We start from the raw sequence: 19,665 nt of genomic DNA, 5'->3' as shown, positions 1-19,665 counted from the left end.
GCAAGAAGATCAAACCTATCCATCCTTAAAGAAAGCAGCCCTGAGAGCTCACTGGAAGGGCAGATCCTGAAGCTGAGGCTCCAGTACTTTGGCCACCTCAGGAGAAGAGAAGACTCCCTAGAAAAGACCCTGATGTTGGGAAAGATGGAGGGCACAAGGAGAAGGGGACGGCAGAGGACGAGATGGTTGGACAGTGTTCTCGAAGAGACTGGCATGAGTTTGGCCAAACTGCAGGAGGCAGTGAAGGATAGGGGTGCCTGGCGTGCTCTGGTCCATGGGGTCACGAAGAGTCGGACAAGACTGAACAACATCACACTGTGCTCTAAGTGCAGTCTGCAACTGCGCATTATCAGCTTACCAAAGCACAGGCCTGTTACCAGGGTACACTACAGAGCTCTTGTAAGGATTTCCGAAAAGAAGAGGGGAGAAGATCTTTGACCCACATGAAGATCCCTGGGGCAGCAGAGCAAATGTCTGCCCAGCCTGGATCCAGCCTGTATCCAGATGTGCTCAGATGGAGATGTCCCCCTGGGGAGTGTACCTTGTATACGGTACCTCCCTGAGGAATGTGCCATACAGCATTGTAGAGCAAGGGATGGTTAACATGGTGCCCCCTCCCGGCTGTTTTGGACTCCCAGTTCCTGGCAGTGCAGTCAATGGTTAGGTGGGATGGTGGGAGCAGTGGCCTAGCATGGGTTGCCAGTGGCCGGGGCTGCGCAGAGGCAGGGAAATGGACGGAATACACATGCGCATTCAACTTCCTCACCAGCTCCTGGTTTCCATGGACAAGCCATTTTCAATGGAGCCCGGTGATGGAACCGAGTGCTGAAATTTTGCTCCCAGGGCAACCACGCCTGTGCCCACCCCCACCCCCCTGCCTTCCGCCACACTATGCCACTGGGTGGGAGTTCTAGTCCAAAACTCCAAAAGAGGAGTGATACCCATTGCTTTAGAGCTAACTTGTGTTTGGGTTTAATTGCATTTGGGGGGGGGTTCTTTTTAAAGGGCAGCTGCCAGCTCTCTCATTTAATTAAAATGAAATGATTCAACGGCAGGGGTTTTCCCCAGAAGCGGTATCTCCATTGCACCCCCTAAAACAGAGGCACCACCGTACCGGGACCCTTCCAAAGAACCTCTGGGCTTGGGCCTGATCCAGAAAGGCACTTCATAGATCCTTAAATGAAAACTGCAGGCTGAGGGTTACTTAACCGAGTTCAGTTTTGCCTTCCACCATTAAGAGAGATCTGGTCAAGTAAGACGCCGCAAGGCAGGTCACAAAGACAACAGGACCAGGAATCCCCTGGAAGATTTAAGTCTTGCATCGGGAGCTGCAGCCAGTATAAAACTCGCAAGCTGAGGAAGCGAGGTTGCTGGTTTACAATCCCACACTCCCACTTCTTGCCAAGATCGGGGTGGGGTGGGGGGCCACGATGCAGCAACCATCTGCGGAGAACAGGAGTGCCAGTCTTGATCAGGAAACAGCTTCAGTGGAGAGGTCTCAGCAGGTTCCTGAAGTTCTCCAGTTCCTTAATACTTGTTGAAATCCTGAATTGAGAGACACAAGAGGGAAAGAGTGTGATCTTAGATAGCTTTTGGACTCGAAATGCTGGCAAAGGCAGAGCCGTCTGCACTCTGCGGTTCCACAGAGGCACCCAAAAAAACCAAGAAGAAGAAGAAGAAGAGTTTGGATTTGATATCCCGCTTTTCACTACCCGAAGGAGTCTCAAAGCGGCTAACATTCTCCTTCCCCTTCCTCTGTGAGGTGAGTGGGGCTGAGAGACTTCAGAGAAGTGTGACTAGCCCAAGGTCACCCAGCAGCTGCATGTGGAGGAGTGGAGACACGAACCCGGTTCCCCAGATTACGAGTCTGCCGCTCTTAACCACTACACCACACTGGCTCTCAACCCAGCATGAACTCGGCTCCCTGAACATCGCATCTTGCTTTTCTTTTTTTGAAAAAAACCAGCATGTTTCCAGTCCTATGTTTGCAGATTACTGCACTTTTCTATGTATAAGACGAGTGTTTTTTTAACGTTAAAGCAATGTTAAAAATTTGGGGTCATCTTATACACGGCTAGTGCAGAGTGGGGACGGTGGATTGTTTCCTGCCGCGAGCAGCAGATTGTCACTGGCGTTAGTGCAGGCGATTGACGACTGCGGTCAATTGGACGCTGCTATGGTGATTGGGTGGACGATTGGCGGGTGCTGGCGGCGAGCAAAATTACGATTGGAGGCTTCTGCGTCACGTGCGATCCGAAACGTTGACCATTTGGGTGAGCATTTTTCAGCAGCACCCCCCAAAAAAGCTCAACAACTCTGGGCAATCTCTCTCCCCGCCCCTTCCCATTTTCTTAATTTTGAGTCGCCCAAAATAGGGGGAATTGACAAGCCATCATTTTTAATCTGCGGGCAACCGGGATCAAAAGCCATGGTTTGAAGTGAATTCGCAAGCCACGGGTTTGGCCTGGCGACAACCGAATGCCGTCTGCAAAGCTGGCTGAACCAGGGAGGTGAGCGTGAAGCTGGGAGGACGGAAAATGGAATCTAACAAGCAGCTGTAAATCCTGGGCAACCTGATGTATGTATGTATGTTTGGAAGCTCAAACCATGGTTTGCACTCCGCACCATGGTTAGTGAAAACCATGGTTTGGTGTGCTGTTGAAGCTGCGGGTTTCCAGACGCAAAACCTCACACTCACCTTCCAAAGGCATTGAAGAGGGACACGATTTCCTGCCTCGTTAGGTGGAATTTGGGCGAGGGTCCTTTCTCCGGCATGTTTTCTATCAGGCTTTCAGAAAACAGGATCTTCAGGGCTGTTCCCAAGCCCTGAGTCTGTGCACAATGGGGAGAAGAATTGGGTTACGTTTACCTGTACACGGCCAATGAAGGGATGTGGTCTGGGGAGAATTCCAAGGGGCAGATAGAGGGATGGAGGGCCACATTCAGTCCCAAGTCCTGAGGATATCCATCCCTGGCTGTAACCTTAAGCTCCCATCATCCCTAGCAAGCAGGGCTAAAGGGTCAGGAATTACAGGGTTTGTATACTCTTGCTCTGGAGGGGAGCACCTGAGCCAATGGATTCAAGTTACAAGTACCATGGTCAAAGCAACAAATGCTGGAAATGTAAACAAACAGAAGGAACCTTCTTCCATATGTGGTGGTTGTGCCCTAAGGTGAAAGACTTCTGGGAAAAGATATATAATGAATTAAAAAAGTGTTGAAAAACACATTTAAGAAGAAACCAGAGGCCTTTTTACTGGGCATCCTAGGCCAAGATATTGTAAAAAGTGATAGAAACTTGTTTTTGTATGCCACAACAGCAGCTAGAATTTTGTTAGCTAAAAACTGGAAGACAGAAGAATTACCAACGATCGACGAATGGCAGATGAAAATGATGGACTATATGGAGCTTGCAGAAATGACCGGGAAAATCCGTGACCAGAAAGAAGACGCAGTGGAAAAAGAATGGGGAAAATTTAAATTGTATTTAAAAGAACATTGTAAGATTAAAAAATAGATATTTTGATGAAGAGATAGGTTGTAGAGTAGAAATAGATGTTTTATATTTAGGATGATGAAAGGATAAGAGATAGATATAATCAATAAGAAATTAAATAAGGACATAACATAATTGAACGATATAAGATGTATTAAGGGTGATGTAGGTGTTAAAAGAGAGATTAGAAATTTTGTAGATTTTGAAAGTTACAAAAAAGGGTATACAAGGGACGCAGAAGAAGGAGACAGGAGGAAGTCCCACTAAGATGTGAGAAAAATTGAATTAATAAGATGTTATTTGGTTGTGTTTGTTCTTTTTTGTTGATGTTTTAGTTATGTTGTTGATTGTTTTCCTTTTTGTTATGTTATAAAATTTCAATAAATATTATTTTTAAGAAAGGAGATTCCAACTATACATCAGTAAGAGCTGTTTGACAGTGGAATGGACTCCCTCAGGAGATGGTAGATTCTCCTTCCTTAGAGGCTTTTAAGCAGAGGTTGGATGGCCATCTGTCATGGATGCTTCAGCCGAGATTCCTGCACTGCGGGGGGTTGTACTAGAATTCAGGCATAGGCAAACTCTGGCCCTCCAGATGTTTTGGGAATACAACTCCCATCACCCCTAGCTAACAGGACCAGTGGCTAGGGATGATGGGAATTGTAGTCCCAAAACATCTGGAAGTGCCGTGGTTTGCCTATGCCTGGGCTAGATGACCCTCAAGGTCCATAATTCTATGATTCTGTGGTAGGCAAACAACATCTGGGCAGCACCAGGATAGTGAGGCCTTATTTTTAAGTATTAAAAACTGAAGTATTTGCCCTTCAGCCCAAAATAGGCTCCCAGAGTGGCTTGCAATGATCAACAGCAAAACTTTTAAGTTCTTAGCAGACTATACCTGTGTGCATTCACCTGCAGTAAATGTGCAAAGGAATGAAGAATCTCTGTGAGGAGCGAGGGAAGGAAGGAAGGAAAGATGGGGGCTGTTACTTACCTGCAGCTTCCCCCAAAGACGACATTTGATGCAACCAACACAGTCCATAATCCTTGAAATGTTCCTAAAGTGGAGTCTAAATTCTTCCTGGTTTGGCAAGGAGGGAAAGAGAGAAGGAAATGTTAGAAAGCAGTCCACTGGTTTGTCTTTCACCCGATTGCTAAGAAACTCCAGGTTGGGATGATCAGTTTCTGTTAGTTAATCCATTCCTTTCATGAATCACTTCCCATGAAATACCTTGGAAGTGATTTCACACTAAAAAATCCATGCTGACAATTAAAAGCCTTGTCATATGCAGAATCCATTTTGGATTCCCTCAGTTACATTTGGTTTGTATAAACGTGTGGGAATTCAACACATACAAACATACTTCTCTGCCCCTTTAGGACTTGCCGGTCCGATCTACTGCTGTGATTTTACAAACTAGATCTGAAAGAATTATCTTTTCCCCTTAATTTTTAGGCAGAGTTTCACTTGCCAGGGTCTTGACGTGGCAAACCTCTGGATTCTGAGTGAAAGCTTTATTTTCTGAAGGCCACTTTTCCGTTCCACCTCAATTCCCTTTCCACCAGTCATAGAAGAATCCTAGAATCCTAGAGTTGGAAGAGACCCCAAGGGCCATCCAGTCCAACCCCCTGCCAAGCAGGGAACACCATCAAAGCATTCCTGACAGATGGCTGTCAAGCCTCCGCTTCCAGACCTCCAAAGAAGGAGACTCCACCACACTCCTTGGCAGCAAATTCCACTGTCGGACAGCTCTCACTGTCAGGAAGTTCTTCCTAATGTTTAGGTGGAATCTTCTTTCTTGTCGTTTGAATCCATTGCTCCATGTCCGCTTCTCTGGAGCAGCAGAAAACAACCTTTCTCCCTCCTCTACATGACATCCTTTGATATATTTGAGCATGGCTATCATATCCCCCCTTAACCTTCTCTTCTCCAGGCTAAACATACCCAGCTCCCTAAGCCGTTCCTCATAAGGCATCGTTTCCAGGCCTTTGACCATTTTGGTTGCCCTCCTCTGGACACGTTCCAGCTTGTCAGTATCCTTCTTGAACTGTGGTGCCCAGAACTGGACACAGTACTTACTTGCAGCTTCTGTCAGGTTTCTTCGAGTCACCTCACTTGCTTTCATCACACACACACACACCACTTTCCTTTGACTAACCTGCCTCTAGGCCTGGTATGGGGCCCTTATTTTCTGTCAAAGGCCTCATTCCATAGGAGCAGTCCATCAGAAGGCCATTTGCCAGCAGTGGAGTTAGAATGGAGCTGAAAGTGGACGGGCCATCCCACTTCTCAAACTCTTTGTCTCTCTGCCAACCCCTTTCTCCCATCTTTCCCTCTGCCCTGACACCCCCTGCTCTAGACTTCCTGCCCCTTGAATTCATTTCCAGACCTCCGCCCATCCCACACAGCTCCTGCTCCTATGCGGCCTCTGGGCAGTTTTCCTCCCAGCCAAACTGACAGCTACACTTCCCTCACAGAAGTTAGACATGGAACATTGCATCAATGACGGCTCCCTGCCGCCCCCAGCTGCAATATTCAGTAACATCACACTAGTTTCTGCAGTCAATAGCAGAAGCCGCCGCGTCCTATACATATGAAGATCTAGAAAATAATGGTTGAGGAAACCATTCCCCCCCCCCAGACCTTCACATAACGGATCATTGCCATAATTGCAGCAGTGAGACTGTAAATTCTACTGTGCAAATGGGAAACAAACCCCCCCCCCCAAAAAAAAGGTGTTTTGCTTGCCACCAGAGACAGAATCGTTACCTTTAATTTAGCCGCTTCTTTTGGGCTCCCAGCAAAAAGCGAATTTTCGTTGAAGTGCAAAGGGAATGATCTAAAGCGGAAACAAAACATCATTTATAATTGGAGTCCTTCGCTGGCATGCCATTTACAAAAAAAAAACAGTGCTTTTTTCCGGGGGGACGTAGGGGTACCCCTAAACAGTATTTCAATATGAGCAGGAAAATGAGAGTACCCCTAAACATTTTTAAAGAAAAAAGGGCACTATATAAAATCGATACCTTCAGAGTCATTAAAAAACTGCAGTTTTTGCTGTGCTGTTTAGTTGCTTAAAAATGTAAAATGAGCCTGCAGGATCCGGCCAGTGGCCCATCCAGTCCAGTATCCTCTTCTCACAGGGGCCAGGCAGATGCCTGTAGGAAGCTAGGAATCATGATTCGAACACAAGACCACCTCCCCCTCCTGGGGTTTCCAGCAACTGGTGTTCAGAAGCATTACTGCCTCCAGCCAGAGAGACATAAGAGCAGAACCATCCTGGCTAGTAGCCATCAATAACCCCATCCTCCTGGAATTTGCCCAATCCTTTTTAAAGCTATCCAAGTTCGTGGCCATCGCTGCTTCCTGTGGGATGGAGTTCCACAGTTTAACTCTGCACTGCATGAAGGATTTTTCTTTCCTCTCTCCTGAATCTTCAAACATCCAGGTTCAGTTCTAGTATTAAAGGTAAAAGGTAAAGGGACCCCTGACCATTAGGTCCAGTCGTGGACGACTCTGGGGTTACAGCGCTCATCTCACTCTATAGGCCGAGGGAGCCAGCATACAGCTTCCAGGTCATGTGGCCAACATGACTAAGTCGCTTCTGGCGAACCAGAGCAGCGCATGGAAACACCGTTTACCTTCCCGCCGGAGCAGTACCTATTTATTTACTTGCACTTTGACGTGCTTTCGAACTGCTAGGTGGGCAGGAGCTGGGACCGAGCAACGGGAGCTCATCCTGTGGCAGGGATTCGAACCGCCGACCTGATCAGCAAGCCCTAGGCTCTGTGGTTTAACCCATTTCCGTGCACTGCTCTGGTTCGCCTGAAGATTCTTTGTCATGCTGGCCACATGACCCAGAAGCTGTACGCCGGATCCCTCGGCCAATAAAGCAAGATGAGCGCTGCAACCCCAGAGTCGTCCGCGACTGGACCTAATGGTCAGGGGTCCCTTTACCTTTACCTTTATTTAAGGGGTCAACACAAATGGAAGTTGTTAATATTGCAGTTGTTGTTTAAGTCAGTGTTTTTCAACCTTTTTTGGGCAAAGGCACACTTGTTTCATGAAAAAAATCACGAGGCACACCACCATTAGAAAATGTTAAAAAAATTAACTCTGTGCCTATATTGACTATATATAAAGTAATTTTTCAATTTTTCCCACGGCACACCAGGCAACATCTTGCGGCACGGTTGAAAAACACTGGTTTAAGTGATTGTTATCTTGACTGGAGTGTAATTGAAATTAGTAAGATTCTGGAACGTAGAAATAAAGAAAATAATCAAACCATCAATTCTAGCACGCCGGGGGGGGGGGGCACCTAAATTATATAATTTGCTATGTGAATGATTGGTATTAGTAATTGTATTGTAATTTGGCATTGCTATAATGAGGCTATTATTGGACTGTAATTGAAAACTAATATAAATTCTTATATAAAAAAGCAAGCAAAATAGCTTGCTGCCACCTCCCCTTTCCTCAAGACCCCCCCCAACCCCTCCCACCCACGAGACCTCAAGCCAATGGCACTTGCTTGGTTAAATGCAGAATTTCCAAAAGGCGGCTCTTGGTTTCTTCATCCTGGCTTTCGGCTCCCGTGAACAGCTGGAAATCGGGGCGCTGGAAGTAAGGGAGGGCTTTGGACAGGGCCCGCAGCTCTATCAGGTAGAGGAAGTAGAGGTTCTTGAGCCTCCTGGGACCCTCGCCCTGGGTCAGGACCTCGTCAAAGCGCTGCTGGAACTCGGTGATGTTGTGGCCCCAACGCTCGGCTGCCCACGTGTCTTGGGGAAAGGAAAAAGGAAACGCGCCGGAAGGACTCTCAGTCTTCGTGGAAGTATACGGAACATTATTGTTATTATTATTACAGTGGTACCTCAGTTCACAAACTTAATCCGTTCCGGAAATCCGTTCTTAAACCGAGGCGCGCTTTCCCTAATGAGGCCTCCCACCGTCAGTGCCCTTCCCACCATTCGGCTTCCGTTCTTAGACTGAGGTAAAGTTCGCAAACCAGGACACTGCTTCCGCTTTTGTGGATTTCGTAAACCGAATCGTTCTCAAACAGGACTGTTCTTAAGGCGAGGTACCATTGTATTATTATTATTATTACTATTATTATTACTACCCGGTAGTTAAATTTATATACATTCGTATCTTGGTTCGCGAATGCCTTGCATTTTGGCTCCCAAATGCCGCAAACCCAGAAGTGATTGTTCCAGTTTGTGAAAGTTCTTTGAAACCTGAATGTCTGACGCGGCTGCCGACTGGCTGCAGGAAGCTGCACCTTGGTTTCTGAACATTTTGGAAGAAGAGTTTGGATTTGATACTCCGCTTTATCACTACCCGAAGGAGTCCTCAAAGCAGCTAACATTCTCCTTTCCCTTCCTCCACCACAACAAACACTCTGTGAGGTGAATGGGGCTGAGAGACTTCAGAGAAGTGTGACCAGCCCAAGGTCACCCAGCAGCTGCATGTGGAGGAGCGGGGAAGCGAACCCGGTTCACCAGATTACGAGTCCACTGCTCTTAACCACTACACCGCACTTGAAGTCGAACAGACTTCAGGAACGGATTCCGTTCGACTTCCGAGGTACCACTGTACAGTCATACCTTGGAAGCCGAACGCCTTGGGCTCCTGAACAATCGAAACCCAGAAGTGAGTGTTCCGGTTTTCGAACGATTTTCGGAAGCCAAACGTCCAGCGCGGCTTCCGATTGGCTGCAGGACGCTCCTGCACACAAAATAAGTAATAGCAAAACAAGCAAAAAAAAAAAAAAATAGCCTCCCCAAAGGAAGCAGAATGCAGTACCTTGCAAGAGATACCTGGCGCTGAGATGGATGTTAATGCTAGCATGGAGGCCAGAAATGAGCCTGTAGAAAGCCCTCTTCTCCACACAGACACCTGCAAGAAATACTCAGATATATTGAAAAGGAAACGAAGGGGGCACACCTGCAGCTGAGAGTATAAAAAATTGGGCAATGGAATAAATGCAGCATAGAGGCAGGTGTAGGTTTCTAAACTGTGTTTAAAACTGATGCAATTTGGAAGAAGGGTAGGTAATACGTTAAAATAATGTTAATACTACTAATAATAACAACAACGCTGTAATAAATAATATGATATTGCTTTGTTATCGAGAGCAAAGCGAACAGGTAAAGGTGGGTACTGTACCTTGCAGCCAGCTGTAAAACATGTTCCCTGGAAATACAGAAACAAGACAATAGTCAGGATTCATCCATGACAGAAAGGTGAATACTATCTGAAGAAGTGTGCATGCACACAAAAGCTCATACCAAGAACAAACTTTGTTGGTCTCTAGTCTAAGGTGCTACTGGAAGGGATTTTTTATTTTGTTTTGTTTTGAGAAAGGTGAATGTTGTTTTTTTTAAATCGCATTTGTTGCATTTCAAGCAGAGGTTGAAATTGACCTTCGTCAACCTCCTGCCTCTTCCAGACATTTTGGACTACGGCGAGCGCATCTCCAGGCTGGAAAAGGCTGGGCTAAGCGCAATGGCCTTGCCAGGATCCAGACCTTGGCCCCAGATTATGAGCCTGACTTCCAACTTCCCTGGTGCCTTCTAGATGTTGCTGGCGTCCAACTTGCCATCGGCCGCGGCTGGCATGGCCAGGGGTCAGGCCGTGATGGGAGCCGGGGAGAGGCGCTTTGTGCTGTCCGTCAAGCGATTCAAGCCCCTCGCTCTCCAGCCCTAGGAGGCTTCAGAACAGAGTTGCTGCCACAGACATTATATATCAGGGGTCAGCAAACTTTTTCAGCAGGGGGTTGGTCCCCTGTCCCTCAAACCTTGTGGGGGACCGGACTTTATTTTTTGGGGTGGGGTGGGGTGGAGGAACAGATTCCTATGCCCCACAAATAACCCAGAGATGCATTTTAAATAAAATGACACATTCTACTCATGTAAAAACATGCTGTTTCCCAGACCATCCGCAAGCCGGATTTAGAAGAAGAGGAGGAGGAGTTTGGCTTTGATATCCCGCTTTATCACAACCCGAAGGAGTCTCAAAGCGGCTAACATTCTCCTTTCCCTTCCTCCCCCACAACAAACACTCTGTGAGGTGAGTGGGGCTGAGAGACTTCAGAGAAGTGTGACTAGCCCAAGGTCACCCAGCAGCTGCATGTGGAGGAGCGGAGACACGAACCCGGTTCCCCAGATTACGAGTCTACCACTCTTAACCACTAGAAGGCAAATGGGCCGAATCTGGCCCCTGGGCCTTAGTTTGCCTACCCATGTTATATATTATAAAATGCAAAGAAGGGCAAAAGAGTATCGTCACTAAAACCCTCAGCCAAATCCAGCCGAGCCACAGCCTCTCCCAGATCATGACTTTAAGAACAACTGGGAAGAGAGGAGAGGAGTTCAGGGGTTTTATTTTAAAAAAATATTTTTATACGTTGTGCCTCTTTAGTTTCTCAATTTGATCCTATGTATTGTGGTATTTTGCCGGAAGATTGCCGGAAGAAATGTCAACAACCTCAGATATGCTGATGACACAACCTTGACGGCAGAAAGTGAGGAAGAACTAAAGAACCTTTTAATGAGGGTGAAAGAAGAGAGCGCAAAATATGGTCTGAAGCTCAAGATAAAAAAAAACTAAGATCATGGCCACTGGTCCCATCACCTCCTGGCAAATAGAAGGGGAAGAAATGGAGGCAGTGAGAGATTTTACTTTCTTGGGTTCCATGATCACTGCAGATGGTGACAGCAGTCACGAAATTAGAAGACACCTGCTTCTTGGGAGAAAAGCAATGACAAACCTAGACAGCATCTTAAAAAGCAAAGACATCACCTTGCCAACAAAGGTCCGTATAGTTAAAGCTATGGTTTTCCCAGTAGTAATGTACGGAAGTGAGAGCTGGACCATCAAGAAGGCTGATCGCCGAAGAATTGATGCTTTTGAATTATGGTGCTGGAGGAGACTCTTGAGAGTCCCATGGACTGCAAGAAGATCAAACCTATCCATTCTCAAGGAAATCGGCCCTGAGTGCTCACTAGAAGGACAGATCCTGAAGTTGAGGCTCCAGTACTTTGGCCACCTCATGAGAAGAGAAGACTCCCTGGAAAAGACCCTGATGTTGGGAAAGATGGAGGGCACAAGGAGAAGGGGACGACAAAGGATGAAATGGTTGGACAGTATTCTCGAAGCTACTAACATGAGTTTGGCCAAACTGCGGGAGGCAGTGAAGGATAGGCGTGCCTGGCGTGCTCTGGTCCATGGGGTCACGAAGAGTCGGACACGACTGAACGACTGAACAACAACAACAACAACAACAACAACAAAGAATGCTCCAACTACCGCACAATTGCACTCATTTCACACGCTAGCAAGCTTATGCTTAAAATTCTACAAGGCAGGCTTAAGCAGTATGTGGACCGAGAACTCCCAGAAGTGCAAGCTGGATTTCGAAGGGGCAGAGGAACCAGAGACCAAATTGCAAACATGCAAACATGCGCTGGATTATGGAGTCGGACACGACTGAACGACTGAACAACAACAACAAGAGATTAGGGGCTTTCTGTCCTCTGTGAAATTTGTCCTTCTCGGCCCCAGCTGCAGATAAGACTCACCTTCATTTTCTCCCGCAGCTGCAAATTTAAGAAAAAGATAATGTTATCACTCACATTACACTTTCAAAAAGGAGTGACAACTTTCCCCCTGCTTGTCTACATTATTTAGCTGCCCACCTAAGACAAGGACTAAGTGTACTCTGCATTAGAAGGTTTTAAAACTCTGCATGCAGGGAATCCCAGACCTGCATTATTATATAAATTTGCATTTCCTGTCTTATTTGGCTGTATCCTACCATAATGGTAAATCTTATGCAGCCACTACATTGTCATTGCCAGCATACTTTTCAAGTCTAGATTCACATCCACAGGGACTAGAAACTTTACTTTTTTGTTCAATGAAAATTGAAATCCTTGGGATTCTGAATTCTGCAGCTTATTCCAAGCTGCATTCCTTGCTATTTTTCTACGCACCTGACAAAATCTTCAGGCTCTTTACCCATTCTCTCATTTGCACCAGCTGCTTTCCCCAATTTTTTTTTTCAACTGTATTTCTATAAAAACTGATTTTACAGCACTATCAAGCAAGCAGTGTAAAACAAGATATCAACTCACCTCTTCCAGAAGCCAAGGGATTTAAAGGCCTTTTTACGGACTGAGGTCTAGGAGACAAAGAAGTATTTAAAAAATAAATCAATCAAAAGGGTGCTTTAAATTTTTTAAAAAAACATTTGTACCCCACCATTCCATCAGATTTCCAGGTGACATACATTTCCCCCCCAGAAACAATCTCTAAAAAAAAAAAAAAATACTAAAACAAGCCAATTGACCGTGGGAGAGAGCAAACATTCTGCCAAAAAGACCGGGGAAATAAAACCGTGCCGACTGTTGCCTACAAGCCCAAAGAGAGCATGCTAAAGGAACATCTCTCTGTGTGTGGCATTCCACCAACAGGGTCCCACCACTGAAAAGGCCCCGTCCTAGGCTACCCTTAGCCTAAGCTCTGAAGGCAAAGGTAATCTGCACACAATTCCAATGTTTCACGGCAGAACTACAATCCTTCCATCATGCGTTAGGGAACACATCGTGCCAATTCCTTAAAAGAACTTCACAGGAATCTCGTCCGTTTCTAGAGGCAATTCAGAACGCAGACTTACAAAGCCCTTGCAAGGCAGGTGCCTGAAAAGAGTCTGCTTATTGCGGCTAGGGGTGATGGGAGTTGTAGTCCAAAAAATATGGCGGGCGCCAGGTTAGCAAAGCTTGGCTTGCTCCCCACTATAAATCTTGCCCAATTGTCAAGATAGTCATTAGACATCTTAATTCAACACCCGCATCTATGGAAGTAAGGCAAGCAGCAGGGTCTTTTGGGCTGTGGCCCCCTGGGAGTTGGGACACACCCACCCACCCTTAACCATTTAACCTATTGCCTGCCATGATCACAGCATTTTACACTGGTGACAAAAGACTATTTGTTCAAGCTTTTACATGGAATTATTTGTATTTTCCTGCTGATACATTTAATAGTATGGGCGCACATCAGGATTGCCACGGCCCTGTTTTATGGGTCTTTGGGGGCTGTAATTTGGCTGCTTTTACTGCTGCTTTAAAGGTAAAGGTAAAGGGACCCCTGACCATCAGGTCCAGTCGTGTCCAACTCTGGGGTTGTGGCGCTCATCTCGCTCTATAGGCCAAGGGAGCCGCCGTTTGTCCGCAGACAGCTTCCGGGTCATGTGGCCAGCATGACAAAGCCGCTTCTGGTGAACCAGAGCAGCGCACGGAAATGCCGTTTACCTTCCCGCTGGAGAGGTCCCTATTTATCTACTTGCACTTTGGCGTGCTTTCGAGCTGCTAGGTGGGCAGGAGCAGGGACCGAGCAACAGGAGCTCACCCCGTGGCAGGGATTCGAACCGCCAACCTTCTGATCAGCAAGCCCTAGGCTCTGTGGTTTAACCTGGGTCCCTGCTGCTTTAGGATTAGTTTATTTTTTGCTTTTATTTCTCGTACGGATTTTAATTTTGTTGTTAAAGGTCGTCTAAGAAAGCAGATTTGAGAGGCAGGCGATAAGCATTTTATAAACAAGCAAATAGCCCATTGGCAGGAAATGATGGGCTGTAAAAGGATGTGTGTGTGTGGTTTTTTTTTTTTTAATCTAATAAATCTCAGAATCCAGCCACTCAAAAGGCACCTACTTGAAACAGTTTTCTTCATAGATGCTGTTCCAGATCTTCCAGGCTTCAGGTCCCTTGTAGCCAGTGTAACGTTCTGGATTGAGAAGCAAATCTACGTACTCCGCTTCTGGAGACTGGATATCTAGGAAAAAAGACGTTTCCATATTTTAATGAGAGAGAGAATGACAGATTATTTCCACTATGTGTTCTCCAGCCAATAACCTTTTGAAATTGCCTGGTCTGAGAGCTCAAGCAAGAAGCCTCATGTGATGTCTCCGTTGCAGAGCTGTACCATTTCAGCCTTTAAGAAAGGGACAGGATACTGACCTCTGTAAGGCTGTGGATACTCCATAGGTAAAGCTAAAGGTAAAGGATCCCTGGACAGTTAAGTCCAGTCAAAGTCGACTATGGGGTTGCGGCGCTCATCTCGCTTTCAGGCCGAGGGACCCGGCGTTTGTCCACAGACAGCTTTCTGAGTCATGTGCCCAGCAGGACTAAACCGCTTCTGGCACAACAGAACACCATGATGGAAACCAGAGCGCACGGAAATTCTGTTTACCTTCCTGCCATAGTAGTACCTATTTATCTACTTGCACTGGCGTGCTTTTGAACTGCTAGGTTGGCAGGAGCTGGGACAGAGCAACGGGAGCTCACTCCGTCGCGGGGATTCGAACCGCCGACCTTCTGATCGGCAAGCCCAAGAGGCTCAGTGGTTTAGACCACAGCGCCACCCGAATCTTGTATGTTACTCCATAAGTTCTTATGAACATAGGAATTGCCTGCTGGATCTGGCCAATGGCCTATCTAGTCCATGCACCCTGTTCTCACAGTCGCCAACCAGATGCATTCAGAAGCATTTCTGCCTCCAACTGTGGCGGCGGAGCAGTCCTTCTGTCTAGTAGCCATCGATAGCCCTCTCCTCCTTCATGAATCTGCCTAATTCTCTTTTAAAGCCATCCAGCTTGCTAGCCATCACTGTCTCCTGTGGCAGTGAGTTCCACAGCTTCACGGCGATTGCCTGAGAACAGCTATTGTTTGCCCCACACGACTGGGCATGTGGCACACTTCTTAGCTCTATTTATGTCTCTGCCCTGTTCTACCCCCCACCCCACCTTCCTTTTTTAAATTTTTATGTCCCCCTGCCTCCAACAGCCGGGTTTAATTCGAGGGTTTTTAAAAGCCGACGTCAACAGCAACAAGGGAACAAATAATGCTGCTGCCCCTATTTACGTGACACGTGTCTAGAAGAATTTGGGTTTTTAAAAATAATAAAATTATTCCAGCTGCATTAAGTGAAAGCACAGGAGCTCAAAAAAACCCCAGCAAATACCCCAACTTGGGAGGAAGATGGGACAGAAACATGTTAAAACACAACAGCAAATACCGTCCACTTCGCAAAAGCTCTCTGCAGAATCATCGTGCCGCGTCCATCGAATCACAGCCCTCGCCGTTTCCTCACTGCAAATGAAGCAAGAAAATATTTGTCACTAGGTGTTTCGTTTGTCCCAAGTTATAGCATTATTACATAATACAGTGGTGCCTCGCTAGACGAAAAACTCGCTAGATGAAAATACTCGCAGAACGAATTATTTTCATCTAGCGGGGCACCACTGTATTAAAAACAATTGGGATAATTCATTCAGTAGAGCATGAAACTCTTAACCTCAGGGTCACAGGTTCGAGCCCCAAGTAGGCGAAATATTCCTGTGCAGGGCTGTAATTATTATTATTATTAATTCTGTATTATTATTATTATTATTATTCAATTTATATACCACCCTGTGTCAGAAGATCCCAGGGCGGTGTTCAACATTAAAAACACATTACAGAAAAACCTTATAAAAAATATAACGACGGACAGCCTAACAGTAAAATAATCATAATAAAATAACCGTTATAGGTGACTCTTGTGGTCTCTTCCAACTATACAATTCTATGAATCTATGAATTTGTAACAACACAGAGTCACAAAAATAAGGTGGGTCCTAAATACATGCACCTCAAGTGTCAAAAGCCTGGGCCATGAGGTGTGTCTTCTGCACAGGGAAGGGGTTTTGGGGCCACCACAGAGAAGGCTCTGCAGGGAAGGAGTCTTGTTGCTTAGGGACAACTTTTGGAAGGATCACCCTGGCTACTGGCAGCCTCAAGACCTGCGGGGGTCCCGCTTGGCCATAGGACACAACCGTCCAACGATCCCCTGACTCGGGGGGCGAATTCCCTGCAGCACCTTTGGCCTCCCCAGCACCGCAGAAGCCAAATGCTGCCAAATAACGCGAGGGTCCTTCAGCCAGCCAGGGCAACCACACTCGGGCCTGGGCAGCCGGCCCAAGGCTTCAGGTGGCTTCAGCTCCCTGAAGGGGCTACCCAGTCAAGATGGGGGGAGAGTGGTACAAATAATAACATTATTATTGTAACATTATTTTCTTCCAGCTGCCTTAGCAAGGCCTTTGGGGCCATCAGCTCCACTCAACATGGGTAATAATAATAATAATAATAATAATAATTTATTATTTATACCCCGCCCATCTGGCTGGGTTTCCCCACCATAATTCACACCATAAAACGCTACAGCACCACTTTAAGCAGTCCTGGCCTCCCCCAAAGAATTCTGGGAGCTGTAGTTTACCAAGAGTGCTGAGAGGTGTTCGGAGACCCCCTTTATTCCCCTCCCAGAGCTACAAGTCCCAGAGTTCCCTGGGAAGAGACACGGGTGGTTTAAACCAGGCATCCCCAAACTTCGGCCCTCCAGACGCTTTGGACTACAATTCCCATCATCCCTGACCACTGGTCCTGTTAGCTAGGGATCATGGGAGTTGTAGGCCAAAACATCTGGATGGCCCAGTTTAAACCACTCTGGGAATTGTAGCTCTGGGAGGGGAATAAAGGGGGTCTCCGAACAACTCTCAGCACAAACTCCCAGGATCCTCTGGGGGAAGCCATGACTGTTTATCAAGTGGTATCGTAGTGATTTAGGTGTGCAGTGCAGATGTGGCCTTGCATGTGTGATTCGGACCCTTCCTGTTGCCTTTGTGAGCTTCAGGCGCCCACGGGACTCTAAACAGTGAGAAGGGAGCTTGCAGGAAAGTCTCCGTGCAGCTTTCGTGGTTGAACACCCTGCCTCACAGGCCGCCCCAGTTTATCGAGATGAAGAAATCGCACCTCAGGGATCCATCAACGGCTCCAAGTCTCTCGGCTTCTTCGCAGTCCTCGGCGAGGTGGGCAGCGGCTTCGGAATACTGCAGAGCAAAACAAGAGGTTTGTTTTCAAGCTGATTGGAGTCCACTGCCGTGGAGAAGGCCACCAGGAGTCACTAAAACCAACCAAGCCAGAAGAAAGCTACCAGCCGGCCCATGGACCACCCAGGAAGTCACATCTACACCTACCCAGATCACACACATTGCAGCTTTGTGAACTGGGCAAACTGGTTGTAGCGTCTTTTGTGGGGGTAAAGAGAGGATGCATTTGGTGAAATCTCATGGGCGTGAACACCCGGGAAATAGCTAGTCCAAGAATGGTGTGCAGTGGCATAACGTGGGTTGCCAGTGTTCGGGGCCACGCAGAGGGACGGGGTTTGGAGGGAGGGAAATGGACGGCGTACGCATGCGCATTCAACTGCCTAATGGCATCTGTGTTACCCAGGAGATCGGAGCCGTAGAGATAAGAAGAGTCGTTGCATTGTCTGGTTAGGTCACTCCCTGGTTCGCATGGGGAAGCCGTTTTCGACGGAGCCCAGCGACACAACCAGATGTTGAACTTTTGCGCCCCTAACCATTTTGCACCCCACGCTACACCACTGATGGTATATAGTGATGTTAAAATTTTGAGAATAATCTTTTGGAGAATATTGTCGAGAATATTCTCAATTAATGTGAGTATTAGAGAATTTTCATTTAAAATGGGAGAATATTCATTTTAATGCATTGAAAATGATATAATTCTAATGCATTGAAAATGATATAATTAATCCCTAAGCCTGCCACTAATTAATAATAATAATAATTTTTTATTTGTACCCCACCCTTCCTGGTTTAAAAACCGGGCTCAGGGCGGCTAGCAGCAAATATAAAAAATTGATTAAAATGCGACTTTAAAAAAGCATAAAATACAACATAAATGCAGCATCAATATCAATAAATTCAAAATTCAGGGGTCATTTTGGGAAAACAAACAAATTTTAAAAAACCAGTCAGTAGACACCTGTATATTTACCATCAATTTTACATATAGTAGAAATATATACGAATTCAAATGTTCGGCAAATTAAATGAATAGCATTTTTTAAACTAAAAAAAAAAGTTTTCTGTAGCTCACATTTCAGAACTGCCAAAAGTGAGTGACACAATGCCCAGTAATGTAAGGAATGTAACTGGATTTTAAAAAAAATCATTATTCATTACTTACACTGGCAATATCACAGCTTGACTTATTGTTACTAGATTTTTTTCAGCGTGGGTTGTAAAACTGGTTCTTACATTAGAATTTGCAGTTTGTGGAGAATATTCTCCGGAGATTATTCTCACCTCACATCACTAACAGTATATATAAATTCACGGCATTTGTTTGCTTACTGCTTCCGGCAAAACCTGCAACTGAGAGGCCTTGCTTGGATGGTTGCTAAGCGGCCAGGATGACTAAAAAAAACCCTAAAAAGAAATGTCATAGCCAGGAACACAGGAAGCTGCCTTATACTGAGACAGACCTTTGGTCCTTCCAGCTCAATACTGTCTACACAGGCTGGCAGCAGCTCTCCAGGGCTTCAGGCAGGAGACAGTCCCGGCCCTAACTGGAGATGCCAGAAATTTAACTGAGTCCTTTCTACATAGAATCCTAGAGTTGGAAGAGACCCCAAGGGCCATCCAGTCCAACCCCCTGCCAAGCAGGAAACCCCATCAAAGCATTCCTGACAGATGGCTGTCAAGCCTCCGCTTCAAGACCTCCAAAGAAGGAGACTCCACCACACTCCTTGGCAGCAAATTCCACTGTCCAACAGCTCTCACTGTCAGGAAGTTCTTCCTAATGTTTAGGTGGAATCTTCTTTCTTGTAGTTTGAATCCATTGCTCCGTGTCCGCTTCTCTGGAGCAGCAGAAAAACAACCTTTCACCCTCCTCCATATGACATCCTTTGATATGTTTGAACATGGCTATCATATCACCCCTTAACCTTCTCTTCTCCAGGCTAAACATACCCAGCTCCCTAAGCCGTTCCTCATAAGGCATCGTTTCCAGGCCTTGGACCATTTTGGTTGCCCTCCTCTGGACACGTTCCAGCTTGTCAGTATCCTTCTTGAACTGTGGTGCCCAGAACTGGACACAGTACTCCAGGTGAGGTCTGAGCAGAGCGGAATACAGTGGTACTATTACTTCCCTTGATCTAGATGCTATACTCCTATTGATGCAGCCCAGAATTGCGTTGGCTTTTTTAGCTGCTGCATCACACGGTTGACTCATGTCAAGTTTGTGGTCTACCAAGACTCCTAG

General features: G+C 46.3%; 1 protein-coding gene across 1 annotated transcript; it reads right to left on the bottom strand.

Moving 5' to 3' along the window:
- Positions 1–1,422: 1,422 nt before the first annotated feature.
- Positions 1,423–17,450, bottom strand: LOC117054855 (ERO1-like protein alpha; the record flags this gene model as incomplete). Its single annotated transcript, XM_033164084.1, has 12 exons — positions 1,423–1,545; positions 2,699–2,832; positions 4,491–4,577; positions 6,267–6,336; positions 8,032–8,278; positions 9,303–9,395; positions 9,666–9,692; positions 12,080–12,097; positions 12,635–12,681; positions 14,209–14,329; positions 15,572–15,645; positions 17,347–17,450. Coding segments are annotated over 12 exons (1,083 nt in total), but the record flags the coding sequence as incomplete, so codon positions are not given.
- Between the last annotated feature and the right edge of the window lie 2,215 nt (positions 17,451–19,665).

The sequence above is a fragment of the Lacerta agilis genome, chromosome 1 (genome assembly GCF_009819535.1).
Source record: "Lacerta agilis isolate rLacAgi1 chromosome 1, rLacAgi1.pri, whole genome shotgun sequence".
NCBI lineage: Eukaryota > Metazoa > Chordata > Lepidosauria > Squamata > Lacertidae > Lacerta > Lacerta agilis.
The sequence above is the reverse complement of the archived record's forward strand: the minus strand, read 5'-3'. Positions and strand labels throughout refer to the sequence as shown.